General features: G+C 37.5%; 1 protein-coding gene across 25 annotated transcripts in view; it reads right to left on the reverse strand.

Moving 5' to 3' along the window:
* Positions 1-26,294, reverse strand: part of CLASP2 (cytoplasmic linker associated protein 2) — a 150,644-nt gene that overhangs the window by 95,549 nt on the left and 28,801 nt on the right. For 23 of the 25 annotated variants that reach the window (XM_068935735.1, XM_009679741.2, XM_068935737.1 and 20 more), the window contains 3 exons: positions 26,143-26,218; positions 24,543-24,640; positions 18,880-18,950 (listed from right to left, as the gene is read on the reverse strand). In XM_068935735.1, the coding sequence (XP_068791836.1) occupies positions 18,880-18,950; positions 24,543-24,640; positions 26,143-26,218 (245 nt within the window). Of the gene's footprint in view, positions 1-13,947; positions 14,081-18,879; positions 18,951-24,542; positions 24,641-26,142; positions 26,219-26,294 lie in introns of those variants that run through there. The other 2 variants (XM_068935757.1, XM_068935765.1) reach the window with 2 other exon arrangements.

Consider the following 26,294-nt stretch of genomic DNA (forward strand, 5'->3'; position numbering starts at 1 on the left):
AAAAAGCTGGGTGTTGCACTAACAAATCTTTGTGAATTAAAAAGGAAACAAAAATCACAAGAAACATCCAGGTGTTTATCGACCATTTTTGTCAATATTATTTCCTTCCCTCACAAACACCAATTTTTAAGAGAACATTACTAAAAATAACTGTGTTTGGATACGCAAACTCTCAGAATCCAGGAAAAGGCATCGAGCCCCCCCCCCCCCCCCTAGTCTGTATGTTGCCATGGAAACAGTACTCTATCGCAGCAAAAGAGCTGGGGAGAATACATTGAGATTCCTACTGCTTTCACTCCTAGTGCCTTAAAAATATAACCAGACATCAAGATTTTTGAACAGGGAAAACCACGAATCTGAACACAACATGAAGCTTAATAATCTAAACATCACAGAAGAAATGTAAGTAGGAGTGGTTAATAACTAGAGTATAATGTTACAGGTAATTTTAAAACAGCATTAAGGCAGATTTTTAAATGGCATGAATAGATCAACAGTGTCACATGAATATATTATCACAAAAATATGCTTTTCAAATTAATAAAAACATATTTTGCTGCTGCATCTTTTTCAGTTTTGTTAATGAAACAGGCTACACTTTCACGTTGCTATCCAATAGCACTATAATGCAGCATTTGATATGCAAACACTGCATAAGAAGCCTTTGAAAAAATAAAGTTATTTATAGCACAATTTTAAAGGTAGCGTTTCTAATGTTCATTTGTGCAAAAAATTCCTAAGAAAAAACCCACCCCCCCAAAATCCCAAACAACAGTACGCTTTGTGATCTAAAGGGGCCACATACAAATTAATAGTTTTCTGATCAAACTATTCCTTATGAAGGAAGACTCAAAGGAGAGAATTGTAGAAGTTTCTGCTCAGCTGAAAAATGCTCAAATAGAATTTTAATAAAGCACAAAACTAAACATTTCCTTAGCTCCTGAGATTTTGTGCGCATTCTAGGACAATATATTAAACAATGGTTTGAGTAATACTATCAAATTATTTTGCCTAAAGTCTAGACTTTTTCATAAACCAGGAACACTGTCAACACTGGATTAAAAACCTGTGGTATGAAATAGTTTTCTAGTTTCCTAGTCCACAAAAAATTTAGCTTTCAAAAATCAATTGTAGCTGGGTTTTTTTTAAAAATGCATTTACAAGTATTTGAGAGAGGAGACCATAAACATCTCATTCCAACGTATAAAACTGATATTAATAAGCACCAATGCCATGATTTATCTATCGAAAAATTTTTTAAAAAATGAAGAGCTAGTCACTGGAAGTATTCCAAAATTACTGCATAATCCCATAAATGTATGAAATTAATGGATGAAAAGGACTTATTTTAATCCTAACTTTTCAGGCCAATGTGATAACACAGTTAGGAGTCCATAAAACAGAGCAGGAAGATTTTGTGCCATCTTTTACAGGAACTGGAGATTTTCTCCACCCTACGGTACCTTTACATGTGCATTTCCCTGGGATTTGTTAACAACAGAATCTCAGTTGATCTTCAGGGACATTTCATTTTCAGAAAGATGAATAACAGTATCTGTGAAAATCTGAAACCTGAAGTCTGTATTTACAAAAGTTCATGAAAAAAGTATTATTTGCTTCAATTACTGTGTGCTTTCCATGTGTTCTCACTCGTGTGCACTTTACATTGGTTTTAATCTTTTATAAATATAAAAGCATTTCCATTTCAGTACGCAGAACTCCACTTTGAAATATAATTGTTATTCCACAGGGTATAATCAAGGTGCGATTCCACTAAAGCCAACTGAGCTGAACTTGTTTACAGCAGCCTTTATTTAGCCTACAGAGCACAGCTGAAGCTGCTGACTTTGAATGTTGAGAAGTGTGTTATGATTGCTGTATTGTCAGGATCAAACTAGAATGAAAATGTTAGTTTTGTGTAGTTTGCAAGTGAAATCTATTTCTATAACACAAGTCATGACAGCTAAATATAATTGATGTTTTCAAGTAAAACCTATCCGAAGAATGTAAACATTTTCATTTTGGATTGGCTTTGAGTCAAATAACTAAAAGTAATTTTAAAAATATTAAAATAGTTTTAAAGGCCATACACTTTCAGCATATTAAATTTGACACTTGTAAATGTACCTTACAGCTGAGAAAACACTACCCAAAAACAAGTTACAAGTTTCCAAGTTACCAAAAACTGGAACAAAGGAAGCCACAAAAATTGCTAGCAATATACAGAATATTTAAAAACAAACAAACAAACAAAATCCATACAATTAATGAAAGACTCAATCTCAGTTAAATCCCACACATCTGTGCTCCTAGAAAGCTAGAAAGGCAAGATTCAAGTTCCAAGCATTACAAGGTTTATCTTCTGTCCAGTAGAGAAAAAAAGATCTGCATGGTAGATCAGTATTCTGCAGGTAGTATACAGCAAGTTATTTGACACCTATAAGGTGCTGCACTTTTCTACAAAAGAAATTTCAGGAAGTCAATAGCAAAGAACAACAATGTTTGAAATTTTGCTATAGTTAAAAAGACATACATCAGGCCCTAGAGTTAATCAAAGTTTCATAGCCTGGAGCTTACCAAAATTATTCTAAGGTTAAACCTAGACACAGCTGTCCAATTAGAAATACTGATTGAAACACAGACCAAAATTTTGAACCACAGCAAAGATTTTTGAACTAAAAGCAACTAAAAGCATTAACAGATCAGTGATACCTTTCTTTCTTGTTGCACAGCTCTCGGAGGCCAGATTAGAAATACATAATATTTGTTTTTAAAGGTATTCAGACATATCAAAGGACAAGTAATTACAACCAATCTTGATGTTAAAAGAACATTCTCACACCCCCAATTTTAAAAACTGCTACACAATCTATGGAACAATAAGGGTAATTACAAGTGTATCCAGGGTCATAAAAGAATCTACAGCTTTTCTTATCTAGAGAGAAAAATATTTTATTGCTAAAGAAAATTGAAGATATGCTTATTGCTACCACAACTCCATCCTTTAGTTAGTCTTAACATTCATAAAATTAACATGACATTTGATATTTAACATTTTGTAAGTTACAATCAATGACAGAGGATAAAAAAATACAGTAGTGAAATAGAACATCTGTATTCTACTGGTGCTGCTCAGAAAAAAACAATTAGAAGATAACTGATCTTATGCACATCCCTAAGTAACACTATGGGGGGGGGGGGGGGGGGGGAAGGATCACATGTAAGCAACACTGAACAGAAGCCAAGTTTAAAGGCAAAGAAAAGGCTATGCCAGTATCAGGATCTAACATATCTAACGGTACTAGGGTCCTAAATACCAACATGCAGTATTCTACAGTAGATTTACAGTAGTCAAATCAAAGGATATAATATTTTACCAAAACTGCTTCTAAACTTTGACTTCTAACAAAATGTACCCTTGCTATATCCATTTTCCTTTCCAGTAATGCTAACACATACTACACGTTTTTTGAACTGTTGCTAACAGTTCCTCTTTTTCACCACAAACTATTCATAGACAAGACACTACTGCAAAACTCTGCCTAAGCAAAATAACAACAAGTAGATGAACTTACATTTCCCAAGTCACTCCTACATCCTCTGCCTACCGAGATGCCAACTGCCAATCTCCAGTGATTTACAAACACAGACTGCATCAATTACTTGGAACATCTGGGACAGGATCTTAGCTCAATTCCAGATGAACTGGTGCAGCCTGCAACAATTTCTCTCAAGCATGAAAACGAAGCCGCAAGCACCACAGATGCATCGGGTTAGCTGATCCTTCTAATCCATCCTTCAAGCCAACGTCCCATATTATTCAATGGGCGCTTTATCCCTTACACATCAGACATTCCCTACAGAGCGATTCTGTTTGTCTTAACAAAGGGTAGGATTCAGTTGCCAAAGCAGAGTCAGCTAAAACCCGTTTAGATAGACCAGGGTATCCTGTCTGGCTGACAGCTGACACTCCAGAAAGGGACAGATCTCTTGGAGGTCCTGCGTCCTACCTGTCTGCTCTGTGTGACTAACACAGATAGTGTACAGCATCTCAAATGGCACAAGATGCCTGTGTTCGGGCAGTTGAATCGCACCCAAAATGCTTTACAGGTAACAAAGGCATAACCCCTCGATGTTCTCCCTGTACCACAGAAGGTAGAGGATCTTGAACCACCAGCACCCAAATCCTTATTCAAGGACAACAGCTACTGTTTCCTACAAGGCTGGAGCATGGTTCTTCAGCAGAAGACCGAGTATAGCAACCAAAGTTACAAGAGAACATTTACTAATGGATTTAACTTTATTTCATGGCACCTGCTCTGTTTCTCTTTGCATTCTTGACAGTGGCAACTTTACCTATGATTCAGTGTTGATGAACAGTTGAATCATCTTGTGCAACATACCTGATGCTCACCAGAAAAATCCCAAGTTGCTACCTCAAGAGGTTCCCATCTCCACCGCAATGTCAGCAATGAGAGTGAGCGAGCGAGCGAAAGAGAGCGACTGAAAGGAGATACCAATTACAAAAGCAGCTAAATAGCACCACTGTGTTCAAAATGATACAACATACAAAAGCCAATTCTGAAGCCAAGTACGTTTGTCATGCTAGTTTTTCAGGTAGCGTCTTGAACAAAAAACACTACCACCACAAACAAAAACAAACAAAAAAAAAAGAGCATAGGGAACCCCAGACCAGTCAGTTACAGGAATTAGGCAAGTATTTACCAGTTAAAAATGTGCTTTTGATCCAATCTCAAATTCCTGTTTGATCTGCAGTCATTCTCTGATAACACTCCTCAAACTTTCCAACAAGATTATAAAACAAAATACATCTTTCCTGCATTTCATCTATCAGCTACAGCATAGTGAAAGAGGCTCATGTCAACTGTACTTTTTTTTTTTGTTTTAATATATGAAATGGGAATCTAAATGAATGAGGCAAAAGAAAACAAAATAGGAAAGAAGAGACAAGATCTGATTTACGAAATTACTTGCCATAATAATTCTCCAAAGCTCTTCCAGGTCTGTTTAATGATACTAGTAATTTATCCAATTCTCAACAGCTCCAAGGAGGAATGTGTTCAGAAAATATTTAATTCAGGAAAAATATAACGTCATTTCAGTAGCATTTTTCCTGACCCTATAGACAGCAAAATAAACAAAAAGCCATATATTCTTAACTTTCATTTGGATATTTCATTTCTTCTCATTGCTGTCACTTTTTTGTTTCTCTTTTCTTTTTTAGGTCATGGTGAGATGGACACATTAAATAAAAATAAAAAAGTAAAAGTCACCCTAGATGCCTCTGTTACATCATTCTAAAACAACAAAATGGGGAGAGACAGGGGAAATACTTGAAAACTGTCCTCTGAACCACCGCTAAGATCACAGCAGCAGACAAAAGTGGGGCGGGGGGGGGGGGAATGGAGAAAGGCCAAATTGAAAACAATTTTGCACCTTTGTTCTACGCAAGCGTCTAAAGCAGATACTCTGTCTTCCCACACTTGCGGTTATAAATCATGTGAGCTGATTATATATATATATTTTGAAACCTCTAATACAAACTTTTCCATCACCAATAAAATTATAAACGGTTTTACTTTTTAAATCAACAAAAGTAAGCAATATCATATTTAAACATTGTTCAAAATTTCACATAGCATAGTTATTTACATTTTCTTCCTTTGGCTCTCTTTCCTCATTAGAAGGGCAATAGCAAAGTAACAGAAACACCTGCTCAGCTGAAGTTACGTACCTTACCTTCAGCGGAAAACAGTTTTTTGACAATTTTTAACAGTTTGTTTGGCAACTATACCAATAGTGTTACCTTTTCTGACATCTCTGCAAAACCTTGGGGTTTTAAGTCTGTTTTAGAAAAGCTAGTCTTAAAATCCATCTAATTCTATAACCTGTCCGGAAGATAGCATTTACATACCTTTCAGACAAAGCTAAAAAAAGCCAAAATAATCAACAGAGCTAATTTCTCTTTTAACCAGAGCTTCATCCTAATTTCTAGTTCCGAAATACTGCCTTTAAATCAAAGTACAAGGCATTTTCTAATTTTTACCATTATCTATTACAATTCAAGATAGTTTCTGCAAACCTTACTATATTCGACCTTTACAGCATCTGTAGTGAGTTTCATAGTCCAATTACATTTATAAAAAAGTATTTCCTTTAAGTCAGTTTTGATTTACCTTCCAGTCGAGCTTTCCACTTGTTCTGCATTTCCGAAACGTTACTTAGAGCAACTAACTGAAAACTGAAGATGCTGTCAATACTACTATACTTTAGAAATCAACTTCACTCCATTTACATCTTTCCTCAGGCACATTCAATAAACTCCTGATTCAACAACTGACAGGCTATAACTTATTACTAATCAAAGCATAGTTTTATCAACAAAGGGAAGGGGGGAAAAAATAAAAAAAAAAAAAAAAGGACAGTCAGGGTCTCTAGAATTCTTGATAAACCACCACCTAATCATGATCAAATAGCAAAATGAAAAATACAAACTTACTGTTTCTTGTTCCTTCAGATTTTCACTATGTTATTGCTTAAAAGCCACAACCTGTTCGGGTCACACCACAGTACACACTATGCTCAAATGTTACCAGGTAATGTGTCTTTTTGGAAAAAGGAGGGAGGAGGGAGAAAAGAAATAAAAGACTAAAAAGAACACCGAGGTTACTTGCAGAGGAAATCAGAGATGGATAATTTCTGACAACTTAAAAGACATAGCAGGTTGTACTCAGTAGCTGTAACACAGTAACTGATGGTAACACTCCTATGTTGTAACAGGAAGCAAAATAAGTCCACTTTAGCACAGGTGTTTTACTCTCCTGTGAAACATTAGAAAGAAAGCTGAGAAGGGCAGTAACTTCTTAAATAGTCAAAGACCTTTGGTAAATAAATACATGAGTATTCCTGTAGAAGTTTCTCTATCCAGCCACTGATCATAATGGAATTAGATTATTTTAAAATAGCAATAACCAAAAAAGAATGGCTTGAAGAGAATCTTGACTTTCTTGAACCCTAGTAAATCTATGAGAAAAAAAAAAAAAAAAAAAAAAGAGACAGACAGACAGACAGGCATGCACACAACTCATTTATATTCAAAGCTACGGTTTAACTGTTGCAGCCTGCCTGAATACAGGCCTGCTCTTTGGCATAATACCTCACTCCAGCTGCCAAAGTCATGCTCAAAAGAAAGCTACCACTTCAAATATTTTCTTGAAGTATAAACCTCTGTTATTCATCTTTAAGATACTCCACAATTTCACAGCTAGGCTTTGCTCAGTATGCCTAGTTTCATTACTGTCTTCATTACCTAGGCTCCAGCTGTCTAATTATTTCCACCTTCACAAATTTCTTTTGCTTGTGCAGAGACATCCTACCCTCTAGTAGGGGTAGCACTAGTATTTTCTTCAGTGAATCTAATGATCTATTTTAAAAATAAATATATTTAATATGAAAATGCATTCTGAGTTAGAATCTACTGGGCATAAATTACAATAACATGACTAGAATTATCCATGTACTTAAATAAATAACTGTGAGAAGAAAGGAGCATCTCCTTAGTATCTGTAGTTAAGTCAAGCAAACAACTGGTATCCATCAAGGAAGAAACCATTTGTAGTATTTCCAATACTTAGCTCATTCATACAAAAAGACATATCCAAGTATTTAAATCATTTGATTTTCAAACTACAAATCAGGAATACCTCACTAAGAATATAGCAAAGATGAGAGAGGTGGATTTAAGGACCATGGTCATATACCACATGGCACTTTGCTATCACGTATACCAATTGAAACGTATCATGCAATATCAATATAAATGTTTACAGTGATTTACTGTTAAAGGTTGACAATGATGGATTTAATTTTTCATTGGAGAAATGATTTTACTACTGAATGCTTGCACTACTTTTTAACATGGTAAATTCCTGTGTGTTAAACTTAATATACACATTGCAAATGTAAAACAACAAAGCACCTTCACAAATAAAATACAGCACCTAGAAGCTAAAAGTGTAATTCAAATATGAGTATATAGTAGACAAGACATAAAAAACAATTTTTTTCTACATCTTAAATTTAACTTACTTTAACTGTAGTTCACGAGTTAGAAAATATTTAATGTTTACCTCTGAACAGGAAAAGAGGAATATCACAGCAGGGAATAAAAAAAAGAGTTGTTAATGGTCTTTGAGCTCACTGGCCAACCTGTTTTCCACCTGCCATACTCAGAATTGGAGGTTAGAAACCTATGGCAAATCTATCCTCCTTTAATTTAGTCTCAATGCTGCAACTTCACTGTCGGTGACAAAATCTTCAGTTTTATTTGCATAAATTCTCCTCAAAGTGGAGGAAAAATGAACACCACCAACACCATGAGATCCAGAAAAATCTGAAGCGTGCCTGGTATGCTCCTATGCAGTTTTACTAGCTGCCATTTCTCTTTTTCTTCTCTAAGAAAAGGACATCAGACCATTGTGCAATTTCAGAATAATACACACTTCCTTCAGTGTTTCCAAATAGTTTGCAAAAATCAACTCAACCCTGCAAACAGATTTTAGATCAAATGATCGACACAGAAGTGCTTTTGACCTTGAGGTTCAATAGCAAAGTTTTTCGTATAGCAAAGGTCTATTGACCAAAGGATTTTAACAGTTCAACATATAGAACAAGCTATGGTAAAAGGGATATTTTTACAAACATAAATCCATCTATATTAAAAATGTTTTGGTGGGCCAGGAATGTCATGGAGCTCCAACATCCCATGGAAACAAAAACATCCAGTTTGAAGACAAGAAATGTAGAGTAAAGGCTGTTAACAGTAACAACTCTGTATCTTCATCCCTTCTCCTCATACTCCCCCCCATCTGACTATCAATAATATCCAGAGTTTTTAGGGTTTTTCCTCAGCTTAACAGCAGGATTTTTTAAATATCAATTACATACATGCAAAGCTATTACACAGAAGTATTAACACAGTAACTGAAAATCTTGTTGCCTGTACGCTACATTTTTTTTTTAAAGCATCTGTACAACTCGTTTTAGATTGTAATTATTTTTTGTAAGAATCTAGAGATACAGTGGGTTTTGAAAAGCAGTAAAAGGTTATTTTAAGGCAAGTTTTGTTCTTTCCTGCTGTCCCTACAAAAGCACATTTTGATGAAGATGAGAAAGAATGCACACAATCCCAAACTCAGAACCTTCACTTCTAAAGAAGATAGTTCAAATGATCCCATTATAGCTTATTTTCTAATCAATATTTATTACTATATAGAAAGTGCTATTAAAAAAAACATACAAGAATAAGAGGAAATAAGAAGTCCTCATATGTCTTAGATAACAAAGAAACATCAACTTTTCAAGGTAAATATGCAATTAGACACGTAAAAAAAAATCCTGCACTGTCTGTCAAAGAAAATCCTTATGGTATTTTAAATTTCTCCTTGGGCTCTTGGCACTTCTAATGCTTATTTCACAATGTAGCTTAAAAAATATACATATATTTTCTAGAATAATCCAAGATGTTTTAAAACAATAAGGATATCAACTACATCAACTGAAACGTTAAATTAAAGGGTTTTTTCATATGTAGGGTATGTTCTTAAAAACAAAGCAAAACACTCAAACCAGCAGAAACACCAAAAGCAACCAACGCTTCTGGGTACCTGAATAACTAAAGGCCTGGAAGCCTTGGCAGAGGACTGGTGTTCCATGTTTAATTAAAAACAAACAAACAACAAAAACTCCCTACAAAATTCCTTAACACTTAAAAAATGTAATTTAGAATATGGAAAGCAAAACTTACTTTTAGCTATCATTGTATGTTATCAAAATCAAATGTACTTATCACTCAGGAATCCATGCTGGTCTTAAGAAAATAATTATATATTTTTCACAGGTTTATAGTTTTGTTTTCTAAACTAGAAATGCTCTGAGTTGCATACTTCTTTCTAGAAAAGATTTTTTTTTTTTAAATTCAAATCTGTGCTGAACATTGCTAGGTTCATCTGTTCTCTGAGCAGCAACTGTTCCTTTTCAGATAGCCCTTGGCTTCCCTCTCTCTACTGCTTAGTTGTTTCACTGCCCCACTGTACTTTTACTGCTGCTAGCAATGGTGTGTGTACCTTACAGACAAAAAACACTACTAAGAACCTATGTTTTAATCACTACAAGATTATCATATGACCTTACAGTGGAAAGCAGCTGTGCACTGGTTTGATTGAGAAGAGCAATCAAATTCCACATTACAATATCTGTCCTACAGCTCTTAGGCCCAGTGAGTAAAGCCATTTCCTAAATCAATGCACCTACCAACTGCTAGCAACAGAAGAGGAACAAGGAGAAATTAGAGGAAAAGGTGCCAGTGCAGATGCAGTTATGTGAAAAACAGCAAAAAATAAAATTCCAAAAGGCGATAGCCTAAACAAGAACACAAGAAGGAACATGTGATGCATTTCTGTTCCCCAGAATAAGCTTCTGCTACTATCTGCAATATTTTTCAGGAAATGAGCTCTGGATGGTACTAAGCACCACAGCTACATCTTGTCCAAAATCTGGGCGAGTGTAGCAACTGTTCCATTACCATCATTCATAGAATTATGTGAGTTTAAAGGCCTCCTTCCTTTTAGAGGAAATGACCTATTCTTAGATAAACTCAAATATATATCACAACTATAAATGCACTACAAGGGTTTTTTTTTGTTTGTTTGTTTTTAATTAAACCATCTCAGCATCTCTGGAGCTTCTGTACCTTCAACAAGTCCAACCTTTTTTTAATCAAAAGTAAAATATTAAAGCTGTACAGCACCCATATTTTACAGAAAGTACTAATCAGATTAAAGACTTAAGACAGTCTTCTGCTCAGAAGACCATCAGGGAATAGAAGATAATTGTTCTTGTACTCTAGGACCATGCATATATTAATGAAATATTTTGAAAGTAGACAAAAGCCATAATTTATCATGCACATGTAGTAAGATATAAGGATATTTTCTACTCATAAATCAGTTGCACATACTTTATCCTCTGAAAAGTGACAAGTGCTTGAAGTGATGAGTCTTCATTAAATTGGATGGCATTTAACTAAAAATCCACTGATAACAAAGAAGTAGATCTAACTCATTCATTTATGATTCACAATAGCATACTCAAAACATATTAGTGCAACAAATGCGTGCCAAATATGTCCTCTTACAAAGCTGATTATATGCTTTTAGATAGCCCTCAAATAGCCCACGTCTGGTACTGCAACATGTTTAGTGTATCTGAAGAAAATCAGTGTCTAATCTTCCCTTCACGCCCCCTCCTTATTTCACGCAGATAATTTCGTCCTTATTCTAATTACCTTGTTCCACTGGGAGCACGGCAATGCCTTACCTATGAAACAACAAAGTAGCATAGCACTGATTGACAACAACGTGACAGAGTACTGATGGAAGCCACTGAATTACAAACTATGAAGAGAATGTATGGTGTGATGTAGCCCACTGCAGTTATGCTAGCTGCCTTCTAAACACACTAATCTGGTTATCAACGGATAAGTGCAGAAATGCGTTATCCTCTTCAAGGAGCAAGAAATCCAGAGCCAGGAATGGTTCTTGACTAAGTTTGAGCAGCAGCCTCAGAATAAGACTTGCAGATCAAACACAGACATACATTCATGGACATATGTGAAATAACTTAAAAAATAAGATACTGGATGCTTTCACGCTGGCGTGCATTCAGTACAGCACAAGTAACAGTTCAATTGTTTGTTGGTCTATAAACACAATCCTATTTCCACCCCCCCTACATTCTTCAAACAAAAGATTGGAGATTGTGAGACAGTTAACACAGGATAAACACAGAACTTGGCTCTTCCCCTTAGTCTTTACTAAAGGGATCAGATTAAGATTCCAAATGTAAGCAGATTTTATTTACATTTCTGCTTGTGCTCAGGAAAAATGAAAAACCGTCAAAAAAGTTAAAATAAGCCAGGCTGTCTTGCGTTCTAGATTAAATGCTGAAATATTTACCACTATACAACATTTTCAAATATATTCCATGCGATATTATAACATATCTAGGCTAAACACATGTATCGTTTTATTAAGTGAGCAAACCAAGTACAAGCAAGTAAAAACTCTGTTCTCTGAAGCATCTACACAACGTCTTCCATGATGTTAGTATATTCTCACAAACAGTAAATTAAATATACACACTGGCCATAATAAAATGTCATTTTGTCATGAAAAGACACTTCTCACATGCTGTGGAATCACTAACTTAAAGCATTTGCTTTAACGGGATATTGCACACTAGAAGGATATGTGCAAAATAAAGTCATGGCTAAATCTACATTTAAATCCTGAAAACAGTCCAAAAATTTTCTTAATAGTTCTTTAAGGTCTTGTTTTGCCTAACAATTTCAAAATACAACGTCAAAAGACTGAATTCCTTGTAAATGTGGTAACCAGTAATTTTAAGAGAGACCAACAGCTACATAATCATCCTACACACTGTTAATTGTATCTGGCATTATTGTTCAAAGCTCCTACACAGAATGTCAGCTGACTGCCTCAACAGTACTTTGTTCTTAGTGCCTTTGTTAATGACAAATCAAATTATACAGAAGAGAGCTCCACAACCACCCTCACTTTATAAACTTCAGCCATCACAGAACCACAAAAATTCTATGGCCTTGCCTAAGGAATACAGTTATTTGTTAACATACTACAGCTTGCACCCTTTATCTGCAATTTACCACAATCCATGTTTACACCATGGATAATGGTGTTGCTTCACAGAAAATGAATATGAACATTCCAAAAAAATTTAATGAAAAAGAGCTTACTTAGATGTTCAGTTCTATAAAAATCAATGACTTCTTGTATCTTGTTGATGACGAACAAAAATACAAAACACCAGAAAACTGCCTGAATTTTGTTTGAACTATACAGTGCAACCTTATTTTCACTGCTCTGGTCATGCTGATCATCTTTTTCAACCTCAAATACATCAAAAAGATAAATGACACAAATGTAAATTTTAGGATGCTCTCCATGAGGCCTTTTTCAGAACTCTTACTACTGATGTTTTAGCAAATTCAGATAAAAGATTGATTTTAATTTTCCAGGTACGTTCATAAGAGCATCTTTAGCATTATCTATCATTATACATGAACTGTTTGGAAAAACGTAGGCCTCCCACTACATTGCTAAACTTGCTGCAAGTCAAAGGAACACTTCTCAGGTTTCTCTGAATATGCATATAGAGAAAGTCATCGAGTTATTACGCTCAGAGAAGAAACCAACTGCCATGCAAAACCAGGAGGCAGGATAAAAACAAAACGTACATCCGGTTTCTAATCAAAACACAGCCGTCTTGGTCCATATTGTATTGACCTACTTCCCATTGGTTTGTGTAACAACATACCACACAGTGAAGGAAACGTAGTAACACTCTGCATATTTATTGAATATTCTCACCCTAGAAGCCAGCCGCTTATTTCATGCCGACACTGAATTGCTATTTCTACACCAAAAAGTAGTAGATTAACGGGCGCTCGCTCACCAAGCAGCAGAGCAAATTCAGTCTTATCTTACAGGGCTGACTACTATAAGCAACATCGGGGCAGAGGCAAGCAGAAAGCCAGCATAAAAACGCACGCTGGAAAGCGTTTTAGAACACTCAAGACTACAGACTCTCGCAGAAACGCACGCATTGTTTAAAATTAAAAAAAAAAAACAAAAACCAAAAAACAAAAACCGCCGGCTGAAGACACCGGGCTCCGCCGCTGGGGAACCCAACCGCTGCAGGCGCCCCCCGCGAGGGCCGGGCTAAGCCGGCCGAGGCCGACCGCATCAGGCTCAGGTGTCAACCTGCCACGCACAACACTTTCACGCGCTTAACGCGGTCAAACGCCGCCCGCGGGCCCTCCTCACTCACCGTCCCCGACGGCCATCATGCCATGGAGGTGCCGGCCGGCCGGCCGCCTGCCTCGCGGGGGGCGGGGGTCGGGGCCGCGCAGCGCCCAGCCCCAACGGTCACCCGCGGCCCAGCAGCGGCGGCGGCGCTGCAGCCAAGCGCGCCCCCCCCCCCCAACACCCCACGCGCGCCCCGGTCCCGCCCCCGCCGCCCGCGCGGGGAACGTCCCCCTCCCGCGCTCCCTCCCGGCGCCGCGGTCACGTGGCCCGCGGGTGGGGGGGGGGGGGAGTGCCCTCCCGTAATTACCCTGCGAGAGGGGCAAGCGGCGCGCCGACATTGGCTGGCGCGGCGCGGCGCGGCCGCGCACAGCTGGGCGCGCGGCCCGGCGCCGCCTCCGCGCGGCCGCGGCCAGGCCGCGACGTCGCTTTTGTCACCGAGCGGCAACAGCGGCGCCGTGCGTGTGTTCCCCCCCCCACCCCCCACCCCCCACCACGGCGGCACGACCACCGGCACGACCTGCGGGGCAAAACAACAAAAGCGACAACAACAAACCCTCTTCCCCCCCCCCGCCGCCCCGCCACTCTTCTGTCCTATCTACAAACGTGTCATTGTGCACTAGGCAGAGACGTGGCAGAGCTTTCGATGCACGCTCGGGGCAGGAAGCAGGGCGAGAACCACGCTGTTTCGCCCCAGAGCGGCCTTCACGTAGGCAGGCATCTGAAAAGGGATGACAAAAGTAACAGCACAAGGCGGCTTTCGGAGGAGAGGTGCTCCTTGACCAGAGCATTTGGCGGTCCACTCCGCCATTAGAGACTTTAAAAGAAAGAAAACAGCTTTTTTTTTTTTTTTCCCCCCCTTCCTAAAGCATACATACACGCAACAGATGCTGGAGCGTATTTTGTGATAGCATGAAAATTATAATGAAAGCCTGCTCAAAACTTGAACTCCGGCTCATATTTTATTCTTAGGTTAATGTTTTAAGTGGCGTATTAAAGGTAGGAAAACTGTGGTACTGCAAAACGGTAGAAGCAAGAGAACGCAAGTACTGCATCCCAGTTTACTTCCGCCCAAGGAAGACAGCCCCGCATCTGTACTAGCACGGCACAGCTGAGCGTACGCGCAACTCCTCGGTCACAGGAGCACGGGCACCAAGTTACTAAAGTACCAGCTAATTACAACTCAAAATCCCATGCGAGTACCTCAGAAAACAGTGCAAGCGTCGGCCTGCTGAGGCCCTTCACTTCGTAGCAGGCTTGCACCGCCTTACAGCTATACTTCTCTGATCAACACATTTTCATATTTAAAATTATGAGCCATCACGGAGGACAGCTGAAGTCACACGGCCACGTGCTGACCGTTTGCATTGAGCAAGAGAAAATACAGGTAGCCCAACATCACATACAAGAGTCACGGCAATTATCACCACTTTCCGTATTTCCTAAACCATATACCTTCATACTGTGCCACATTTCTGAGCTCTGCCAATATAATGATGTCATTGTTTCTATAGTAACTGCAATTCCAAAAAGAAAACAGCCAAGGGAAACAAGGAAAAACAAGAGGGTAACGTGGCAAAACAGACAAACAATTGTGCTACAGATCTTTATTTTCACTTGTTTATGAAAATTTATGTGGCTCAACTACGTCTTTAACATCAGTAACACAGCTCTCCCACAACTGTGTTACTAAAACCACTATATTTCACCTATCACATTTTACATTTATAAAGCTATGAGGCATGCCCTTAAATAGGAAAATTGCACGGGCTGCATACAGATATACAATTTATATTCAACTCAAATCATTCTGTCTACCTAGTGAGACAAAGTATAAAGCTCAATATTATTATTTTTCCTAGCCTTAATTCCCTGTCTCAAAATTTACACTGCTATCCTGTATAGGAGTCTGATCAAATTCTCTTAGAGAAAACATATTTACAAATCTCAGCTAGTAGAAGAAAGTGCTTTTGCAGCTTTGAGATTGGCTGCCAGTTCTGTTTCCATAGAAATGGACAGTTATTTGCTGAGAAACAGGGAGGTGCTTTAAAGCACCTTCTCCAGTTTGCAGGGATACGTACGTTCCTGCGGGAGTGAAAGGCAAAACCTAGCAGTTCACGTAAGATTTCACATGACAGCCATAAACATATGCTGACACAATTCTCAAAATATGCAACGCTATTACGGAGATAAACAAAAGAGAAATCCCAAGGTTTTCATAGCAGCTAATTCATTCACGTAATTCAGAGTAAAGAACGATGTCTGTTTTTAACAACCACAGCCGACCGACTGAGGGCAGGGGAAGATGCTGGAATCATAATGTGGGTGGGGGAAAACTAAGGTCAGTTGGAGAGCTAAGTTCACAGTATAATATTATTTAAGCTTGTAAGTCCTTTACACCAAGCAAATGCACCAGCAGTCCTGCCCAGTGTCTCTTGTACCTTCCTTACTTCTCATCTGCTGGTTTTTGAAGCTCCGTGCTACACTCTGTCCCAATTATTCAAACAATAGTTGTTTCAGTATCTTTTCCGCCTCTTCTGTCCTCCAAGAGGATTTGTCAGGCTCTACCAATAACTCATTGCCCTCTTCCTCTTTACTGTTCACCAGGGACCAGAGTCAATAAAGGAAGGCCGGAACACAAGACTGAAAGGGATCCTCTCTGCTAGGTCCGCTCTAACAGATATTAAATCCACCTATGTGTATGAGAATACAGGCAGGATGTGTGTTCCTCTCCTCCCTGTATTTCTCCCACATACCTAAAGACACCAATACAATGCTTGTCACTGTGGAAGACCTAAACTTGAAAAGCCACTGTGTTTAATCATTTTAGTACAATTTTTTTTTAATATGTATTTCTCGGAATTTTTAAAATGCTACAGAAAACATTTTTATTCAGATTGTTTAAAGCCGAGATTTTTGAGGTTTTCTTTTTCTTTTAAGTACTTGTTAAATGAAGTGACTGAACAACTGTCAGAAGTATTATTTGATAAAAGAGTCCTAGAGTCTCATCTCTGAATTCTCAGAAACTAGGTCAATGCTACAAAGATTCACTAGCATAGCAATGCCAGTTTGGACTACGAAAAAGATCACATTAGCCAGTCGTATTAGCAAGCCCTTCCTTATCCGTTACACACTTCTAGGAGAATCCTAGAAGCACAGCTAACTTATTTGGAAAAGTAACTCAATTAAGCTGGCAAAAACATTCCTTCCACTGGTAAAAAGGTCCACTAAAGAGCTTTGCTAGTGTAATTATGTCAAAGTCTATCAACATATTTTTTGCCTTTTTTCTTTGGAAGCATCATCCTATTCCCCCCTTACCTTCCCAATCCCTACTCCAAACCAAACAAACAAACCATATTTTAAGAGCATTAAAATAAAAAAACTTCAACCTTCTAGCATATGTATTTGAACATTAAAATCTTGCCTCTCTCCAGACATGTTTGATAAAGCTGCTAAGAGAAAAGCTGATAACCAGGCTACAGGAATTCACCAGCAACTTTCAGTTTACATATGGAAAAAATAAATACAAATTGTATTTCAGAGAACAATGAAAGACACTACCATGAAAAAACAATAGCAACAGAACAGTATCTTTTTTGACAACACTGAAAAATGATCAGTTCAGATGAATTCAAAAGATACACTAGGTTCAACCAAAAATACTGAAACAAATATACTAGAGGGATTCTGTGTCTACGCATCGAAACAGACAAACATAGTAGCTTTTGTATAAAATCTGCCACTTATAAGACACAGTGATTTATGCCACTGTAGAACAGCATTAACATCTGCATTCTACAGTTGAGACTCTGTCAACTCCAGTTAAGATAGAGACAAAAGCTCAGAAGTGCTAAGTAAACTAGTTCGGCCGTTAACTCATCGTATTTATTTTATTTATATGTATTTTTTTTATACATACATATATGGTATATTATATTCAAATGCATTCAATTATATTCAGTGTATTTATAGGTGTCTGCATATACACACACACATCCCCTCCTTTCCTCCTGTAACTTGCTCAGTTCCCCACACTAAGCTGCCAATGGGGGGGGGGGGGGGGGGAAGTAAAATTCATCTTTGAAACCTCTCAAACTTATGAATCAGTATTAACTTTGAACGTAAAAAATATTGGTTTACCCTTCCACAATAAGTAAATCTGCTTTAACAGAACATTTACGTAAAACATTTCCTGCCAAATTTAATACATATTCTTTTTCCTTTTTTATATTAATCGTTATATATCTATTTCAGTACTCTTAAAGGCTTCTCAGGAATAGCAGCGTTTCACTTCAAAACAGAATGCAGCACAGAAACTCTACTATACCAAACAAAAAGGCTGTAGGATCAGAGAAATGTATTTTTATGATTGCTTCCATTTTCACACTAACAAGAGAAGGGTAACGATTTTAAAATCAAAAAGGTAAGTTTGTGTACATTAACAAATCATATGCTTTCTTCAAGAATTCTCTGCACAACAGATTTGGTTTTCATGAAATGCACCAAAAGAGCTCGAACTCACTACCACAGAGGGGAGTTTCAATACAAAGTCTTAACTTCAACATTTCAGTGTCTTTGAATACTAGTCTCCTACTTCCATCATTTTAAACACTTTGTATGTTTTACAACCATTATTCAATATTTTAACTGAGAAGGAATCATACAATATAATCACATTAAACTATTGTTTTCTTTCAGAAATATACTGTAGTATAGGATAAAGGTTTGTTTGCTTGCTTCCATGTAGTTTCAACACTTTTTTCGATTGTATTCTGATGGTAGTCCAGAAAGATGTTCAGTAATACAGTACAAACAAGTTTGTTTCACTATATTATTGTCTGATTTTTATAGTATTCCTATACACACTTCTAGAATCATGTGTTTCACTTTGGCAATGCAAAAATGTATATTTATAACCAGATCTTAAGATTAATACAAGGTAAGTATTCATACTCACCACTGATATTACTTAAAATCATATTTCCAGAGTTTCTCACTTCATCAAACTTTGCAAAGATTGTTTGCAACCTGTAAAGAAAAAAAAATTCTTATGTCTATTTGAGATCCTCCGTGTTACTCCATTTATTCTCACATACAAAGCAGTAATACAGCTGAATGTTGGCCAATGCAAGGGATTATGAGTTTCTAAAAACAACTCCCAAAGGACGCTTCCTCTTAACTTAGCTGACCATCTTCAAATAAACGCACAGAAAAAATTAAGTTGACTTTAGCAAAGAACAAAACTGCACGTTGTAACTACTATGACTGAAATAATTAAAAATTCTGAAGTACGGGTTCAGTAATAGTATGCATCACGTCCAAAGTGGCTGTGAACCTAGCACATCTATACACAACACTAACAGGTAACAGTTTTAACTACAGAATGTTTAGGTGGAAAAACACAGGGTTTACTATTTAATTTGCTCCAAGACAATTACTGTTTTTTTATCAAAAGTCTCAGTTTTGTTATGAAAATATTTTTCAATAGCAAAAAGAAAGCTAGCTTTTTTTCTAGACTTAAGAAAAACTACACACTCTAGGCATGTTCAATATTATTACATACCACTGAATACATAGCCTCATAATAAAGATATACTGGAAATGCTGAATTCCCATAAAAAGCAAAAAGAATTTCCATTATTTTCAGTTCAGTTGCACAAAATAGGAAATAAAGGAATTAAACTGACTTCAACATGTTAGAATAAAAGAGATATCTTATTAAAAATATGTAATGAAATATAATGCTTGAAATATACCAGCATAACATTTTGAGTTCTTTAACACAGAGACTTTAATAAGGCTGCTACTGCCATCATCCCCGCTCACACTCCTGCAATGTTCTGAGTTGGGCTGCTACAAGGAGAAAATACTGTTTAATCAGAAAAGCCGGCCAAACACCTCACCAGCCATTTCTCATCACTTCTGCAGAAAATGTAGTAGAAGCAATGGAAGTATCTTGCAGAACAAATCTGACCCCCAGGCTAGCAACAGGTCTGTACTGGCATACCATTCAACTGCAAACAACAGGGAATACTTTCTTATGTTTCTCCAATGACTTTTCTTGCATCTTGAACTGCTCTGAATATGGTAATATTTAACATGTACATGAACTTTAGATATAAGACTCACAGGGTGAATTCTGGCCTTAAATGCACAGAGTTACTAGTTACAAATCACAGCTTGCAAAACTCCAAAAACACCCATAATTCAGCTACACCACTATGGTAGAGATTGCATTATTTGGTTCAAAATTTGTCAAAAGCAAATATTTAAAGGTTCTGTTTACTACTCACAATCCAGACCGTGTATTAAGACAAACCAAGAAAGATGAGAGAGAACAACGTTTGTGTATGAAAATTCTCATGATACAGAAAGCAGCAAAATGAAGGATGCGTGAGGAAATTTAGCCTCAGCATTTCCATACAAACTTACTGTTTTTACTCTGTTCCATGTACAGAGGTTAATACTCTTTCACTGTACATAATCTACTTTCCCTGACGCACTGTATACTCATTTCATTCACCTGCACCTCCTTTATCTAATAAAGAATTATGTGCTAAAATCATAAACGCAGCCAGATAACAGTATGAAAACCCTTAGCATTTCATCACTTTCAAATGTTTCGTCTCCGTACTCTCAAAACATGTTACTTTTGCTTTCAAAGCACTTGAAAGCGATTCACTAAAGGGCAGAATTTCTCCTGTACTTAACAGGCGCACAACAGAACTAGGCAGGAGAGGCTGGGAGTGCCACAAGAAGGAATTTCCTACTTTATTTCTCACAGGGCTAAACTAAACAAAACATAAGGTAGATCACACAAACCAAAAACCTAATAACCCATGACACAAGCCAACAATTATTCCACCTCAACTTATTTCTCAAAACTATCTATGACTCTGTGGTACTCTGCATAAACTTCCCCCAACGTACTTGTCACTCTCCTTTCTGGACCCTGCTAACCTCTTCCCTTCGTGCCGCTGCTGCATTTATAACCTTTGCAGCCACAGCAAAGGGTCTGAAAGAGCAGCAATTCACAAAAGTCAGACTACACTGCATTAACGTCAAACCTCAGTCTTCTAATGAAAAGCTCAATTTGCAAACCAAAGGCAAGTTATAGCAAAACGTATTTTTTGCACTGTTTTAGACTCAAAAGAATAAAACGGTAATTCTTACAGTAAGTGCTTTTCAAGGGCCAGCCTGTCCTTACCACACATGGAATCCCATTAACATGCTATTTCCTTTTAAACATATAAAGTGAAAACTAACACAAGAACCAACCAACACATACCGTAAAGCATACTACAACAAATTCGGTTTGGCCCATACAGAAAGGAAACCGCTCACTACTCTTGGCCCACAGAACAACAGATACAGCATCCACTTTCAGTATTCTCAATTGACACTAATGCTTAAAGGCCTGATACCAATGCCTGCCCAACCTTTTTGACAGCAGCTTTAATAAAAGGGAAAATGCATCCAAATCTCCAAACACTGACTGGATAGAGATTTTTCTCAAAATGGAATATGCCTCAGGTAAAAAGCAAGGTTCTGAGATCTGTAAACTGGAAAGAAACAAAAGGAAAACAGGAACGCTTTGTACTGATGTTATTTATAAATGGTAACTTGCAAATTAATCTCTACAACAGAATAAAACTGCACTGAGAAAAATACTTTACTAGGAAGTAGAATCAAGCTACAAAAGTAAAATCTCATCTCCTTCTGCTGACCATCTAGATTCCTAACCAGATTCAACAGACCTTCTCTAGAAAATCCCATCTTGCTACAAAGGCTAACATAGCAGATGCAGACAGCAAAACTTTTTAAGCCTAGTGAAATTAAATTACTAATTACATTTGCCTTTATATGGACATAACATGTATATACCATTGACCTATTTAAGGAAGTTGAACAATATCTCAAAACAATGCTTGATTCACTTTCCTGCCTGCCTTTCAGCAGACATGAGCTCATATTTTCAGTGCTTTCGGGCAGGGCATATTCAAGCAGCAACACACAGACCTCTAACCTGCAATTTGGTATGTAAATCAAACATGTCTACATTCTGCTAGATCTCGAGTAAACCAAATACTCAAATAATAGGGATTTCTGCTATCATGCACGTTTAAGCAGAATTTTTTAAATATATTGTCATATAGTGAAAGAGATGCAGTGCACTGCTTTAAGGCTGAACATAACAACTGAACATAACTGTGTCTGAGCTACTGATAATCTATAGTACTTAAAATCCTTAAAATCTGCCCAGACATAAATACAAACATAAATTACATCAGAGTAATGATAAAATGACAGTCTAAATCAATAGATCATCCGCAGATCATCACTCCTGCATAGCCACACACACAGTTTAACGCATCTAACTGAATAGCGCATTTCTGGCAGGCACTGAGGAAGAAACCTCTGAAACTAGCTCCATCTCTGAAGGAACAACAGTCTGAACTACCCCAGAGCTAATCTGTCTTTCCTGAACTTTGTCACCTACGTTAGTTATTACTGCATGAAGGACTAGGGAGGGACTACAGAAATTCTGCTTCCTGTCAATGCTAGGGCTGAAGACTAGCGATGTCATGTTTAACTCACTTAACTCATAAATTCCCCCATCCTCCCAACCTGAACGCTACTTAGAAGAACGCAGCCTCACCTCACCCATTATTTTACACCGGCCTTGACTCTCAGTTGCAAAACTGCTGAGATTCAACAGCAGGTGCCAGTAGGACCACGCACCAGGCGCAGCCTTGCTTGTTTATGTGAATTAAAATGGTACAACTATGCTTACTTTTAGATCGGGGGAATTTTGTACTCAATGATTCAGACAGCAAGATTAACGATTTGGCTCCTACTCTAACTAAATTAGAAGCTGTTGATTACCTTGAGGAGACAAAGCTCCCATGATGTTTAATCCTGTTTGGATCCCAAGGTTTACTTGGTTTGTATCACACACATGGAAACGTCAGGAGGATAAGTACACTAAGCCTAAACTTTCAGTCACAACCAACATTCACAGCATAGGTAAAGGCTGTAATCTGCACTTTTTCATTCTTATTCTCTACTCCAAAAGATACCCAAGACTCTGTTTCGATGCAAGAAGGATTTTTTTCCCAGTATGCTCCGTTTACTTGCTGTGGAACTCTTTTTTTTTTTTTTCCTTTTTTTTTTGCATTGTAGTAATACCACAGCCTCGTACTTCTGTGATAACCATATAATTTCTTGATACTCCAGAATTGTGACAACCATTAAGTAGAAGAGAGCATTTATAATTTCCCTTCCATTGGTATAGCAACTTTTTGTGAAACTGGCTGAACTCTGCCCAGAACATGAAACAATAACTTCCACACCATCTTCCTATGATATTTCAATACTGTGTAAATCATCATTACAAACAAGAGAAGACATCCATTCCGATACTCTCTCTGACCCCACGTGTTAGATGCATTCAGCTTTCCCAAGACTGAGAAAGTGCGATGAAGAATCAAAGTGTTATGTGAGTTAATAAGGGGTTAACACATCTTTTAAAAAGCGTAAATTGTTTTCAATAAGGAGTTTGAAAGACTTTATTGTATGAACAATCTTTCTGCCAAATAGAGTATCAAGCTACCTAGTTTTCTTAATGAAACAAACCCTTACCACAGTAACAATAATAAAAAGGCTACTGTTTCTTCATATAAATTAACCCACACCCAACACAGACCAGCCTTTAAAAGATATGAATTGCTCTTTGTAAAAAGAAATTACTGAAGAAAGCATTTTCAAAATTTCATTTCACCTTTTACAAGAAATATCCAGTGGTCTGTGATGGCCTATGCAGCACTTAGTCCAGTGAACGCTCCTTCTCAATGAATCCCAGAATTGCATTTTCACAATTTAGAAGTAGGTACTTTGAAAAGCACCTCTCTTATCTAACTGTGGCCTATTAGCAGACATCTATGGTGGAAAGGACTGGTCTGATGTAATTAGTAGGCAGCAAGGGAGGACCTTCGTCCTTGCAACTAGCTTCAAGAAAGCAGTAGCTGGTTGAGGATATGCCACACTTTCTCTTCACTCACAAACACGTGTGTAAACACACTATCTCATTCTCTCTCTCACTCACATAGACACATACAACATGAAAAGGATTGACTGAAGTGCCTCAGTTGTGACTCCTCTACATTCAGGCTGAATAGCCATTACCAAATAACGAGCACGATGCACGTATTCAAATATTTTCCAGTAACTTTCCCACTTCTCAGTACTCATACAGTATGTATTTGCATAATTCTCAAACATTTTTCTAGTACTCTCAGATTCTCTTACAATCATGGGATTTCAGTTACTGAAGGTTAGGTTGCTTTTAGTCATACACCTGTATGCCTCTTCAAAGCAGAAAAGAGGATGGCAAGTTCTCTACTCCATCTGTGTATAATTGGTGTGTTTTTTTTTTTTTTAATAAATAAATAAACACCACCACAAAAGGAACACCTGTGATGTCATGATGGAAGCAAAACTAACTGGAAGATTGGATAAAAATAGTACTAACTTTTAAACAGTTTTTGTCAGAACTTAAAACTCTGTAAAAAGAGCAACACAGAACAGCGCAGGATCACAAAACTAAAATAACTCACTCACCTTCCAGGAGGAATTCCCCTCTTATTAAGGTCTATTCGTACTTTCTCTCCCACATGTCTATAAACCTCTACAATGGCTAGTATGGCAGCATCTCTCACCTGTGAACGCACAGATCAAATTATTATTAATTTCAGGGTTACAGAAACCAATTCAACATTTCACTGACAATCCACCAATTTTCCAACCTGCGTGCCGACTTATCTCACAAAACAGTTGAAATTGTGAAGACAGAAGAGAAAGGAAATACAACTGTTATTTCAAGATAGCGCTTTCTCCCAAAGTAAAGCATGTCCAAATGGTAAATGAAAAAATCCTAGAAAGAACAGCTCTAGATGGAATTTCTGCAATGAACATGTTTGTGGGAAAACGTGTGCGTGGTTTTTTTTTTTTAAGGCCCCGTCACACTAGGCAACAATTCCAAGAAGTTAGTCCATGCATTCAGCATTGACACTTCATCTTGCTTTCATTTGTTTATACACACAGCTAGGCCCTTCTTTAGAAGTAAGGGCATGACTGTCCACAAGAGTAAGCCAAAGTGACCAGTATTAGCCTCACTTCCTTCATAAGGAGGTGGTATCACGTAAGTACAAGAAATAGAAAAATAAAAGACGGGGAGGAGGGAAAAGAACAGTTAAAGCCAGGGAAGGGAATGTCTCCTCCAAAAATTTGAGTCACACTCATTATCTTAAATACTGCTAACGTACATGTTATTGAATTCCACTATTCCTTACAAAGAATTATTGGAATGACTTCAGTATTCTTCTTTGTAATGGTCTGCACTAATAGTACAATCACTCTATCAAGATATGAACTACATTGTTACTAGCAATCAATAAACAATTAAAAGATTTTCTACAGAACAGAAAAGTAAGACCAACGCTGTTGGAAGGAAAGACAGACTTTGTTGCACCCAGAAAATAGACGTGTTCCATTTATTTATCCATCTCATTCCAATGCTAGCTTTGCCTTACTGCATTTTAAAATATTCTTTCAGGCCCAACTTTAGATAAGTCTGGAGAGAGGATTCAACCATTTCCATTTAAAGGCTTTCTAAAGTTCAACAGTCTTCACTATTACGAACTACATCTCAAATTTTAGATGTTTCTTTGCTTAATCAATTTTTAGCTAGTCTTGCATGCGCTCAAATGCCAAGTGGGTTCAATTTAAGAGATTCTTATCCATCTTGCACATGATAATGTTACCTTAGCCAAATGTGGCAGACTATTACAGGTGTCATTTAGGAGCTCTCTGTAGATTCAAGCCTTCTTGTCAATATAATTTCTATCTGTTTTCTTTCAACATGTTCTGCAAGAAACAACTACTTCCAACAGTAACTAGTTTCAGTCTTTGAAGGCAAAACTAAAGAGGCCACTATATTAAACTTGAGAAGGAACACCGTTGCCTTTGCAGCTCTACGTTCATCTTCCAGTGGATGCACCGATTCGAAAGAAAACCGATTTACTGTTTCTTAAGGTAGGAAAAAGGATCTTTTGCATGCAAATAAGTTTGTGGGCTTTTCTTAAATGCCTACATTAAATTGGAATTCATTTTTCTTTCAAAGTATAGTAGTTATGGCAACAGGAAGCAGTGAAATGCTTACCTGACTATTCGAGTCACCAAACACCATACACAGATGTGGTACCAACTTGCTGAGGGTTAACGGTTGCGCACCATAACTACAGAACAAGCAAACAAACAAGAAGTTAAATGTCATTTTTGTAGAAATACAGAAAATGCTTTATGTGAAAGAGA

Source organism: Struthio camelus, chromosome 2 (genome assembly GCF_040807025.1).
Source record: "Struthio camelus isolate bStrCam1 chromosome 2, bStrCam1.hap1, whole genome shotgun sequence".
In the NCBI taxonomy this organism is placed as follows: Eukaryota; Metazoa; Chordata; class Aves; order Struthioniformes; family Struthionidae; genus Struthio; species Struthio camelus.